The sequence below is a fragment of the Acanthisitta chloris genome, unplaced genomic scaffold, assembly GCF_000695815.1.
Source record: "Acanthisitta chloris isolate BGI_N310 unplaced genomic scaffold, ASM69581v1 scaffold20597, whole genome shotgun sequence".
In the NCBI taxonomy this organism is placed as follows: Eukaryota; Metazoa; Chordata; class Aves; order Passeriformes; family Acanthisittidae; genus Acanthisitta; species Acanthisitta chloris.
Genome location: NW_008681189.1, coordinates 1 through 891, shown reverse-complemented (window position 1 = coordinate 891; position 891 = coordinate 1). Strand labels below are relative to the sequence as shown.

At 63.9% G+C, this 891-nt stretch overlaps 1 protein-coding gene across 1 annotated transcript; it reads left to right on the top strand.

Annotated features, from left to right (window-relative positions):
- Positions 1–62: 62 nt before the first annotated feature.
- On the top strand, positions 63–623 carry CSDC2 (cold shock domain containing C2, RNA binding; the record flags this gene model as incomplete). Its single annotated transcript, XM_009078028.1, has 2 exons — positions 63–238; positions 501–623. Coding segments are annotated over exons 1-2 (299 nt in total), but the record flags the coding sequence as incomplete, so codon positions are not given.
- Positions 624–891: the final 268 nt, after the last annotated feature.

Sequence of the window (891 nt, the reverse complement as noted above, 5' to 3'; positions counted from 1 at the left end):
GCACCCTTTCTCCCGCCGCCTGCGCGCCTGCCCCCAAAACGGAGGAGCCCGCCGGCCCCACCATGTCGTCGGATCCCAGTGCCCCTCCAGCAGTGCCGCCCTTGCACTCCCCCAAGTCTCCGGTGTGGCCCACCTTCCCCTTCCAGCGGGAGGGCAGCCGCATCTGGGAGCGGGGCAACCTCCTGCTGCGGGACCTGCCCAGCCCCCTCCCCACCAAGAGGACCAGGACCTACTCGGCGTAAGTACCCGGTGTGCGGGCTTGGAACGGTCCAGGTGAGCTGAGCACATACTGCAGTCGCCTGCGGTGCCTGCAGAACCCTTTACACCTGGTGCACTTTGCCAACGTGGTGCCTGGTGTCACTGCACACACCTGCCCAGGGTGCTCTGGGTGGGTGCCGTGTGCTCTCCCAGGAGCCATCATGTGTTCATAGCAAACTTCTTCCAGTGCTGCCCCCCGGGGCGAGTGCCACCAGTGGAAAATCTTCCCTTTCCTCCTGCAGGACGGCGCGTGCCTCCGCTGGCCCCATCTTCAAGGGTGTCTGCAAGCAGTTCTCTCGCTCCCAGGGCCACGGGTTTATCACCCCTGAGAACGGCACAGAGGACATTTTTGTGCATGTGTCTGAGTAAGTCCTGGGGTTGCGCAGTGCCGGAACACCCTGGGGGAGCCGTGCCACCAGCATGGGGCTGGAGACCTGTGGGCTGAAGTGTGGATGTCTCCATGGGATGGGGATGGGGCTCTGCCTGTCCTCTACCCCCATCAGCAGTGGGTTTTCTTTCCCAAGGCGCAGCCGATGGGTCGGATGCCTTCCTTGCTTCTGGGTGGTCTGGTGCAGGGGTGCAGCTCTTGGCTGCAGCCCTACCACCTTTCCTTTCCTCTCCCACAGCATCGAG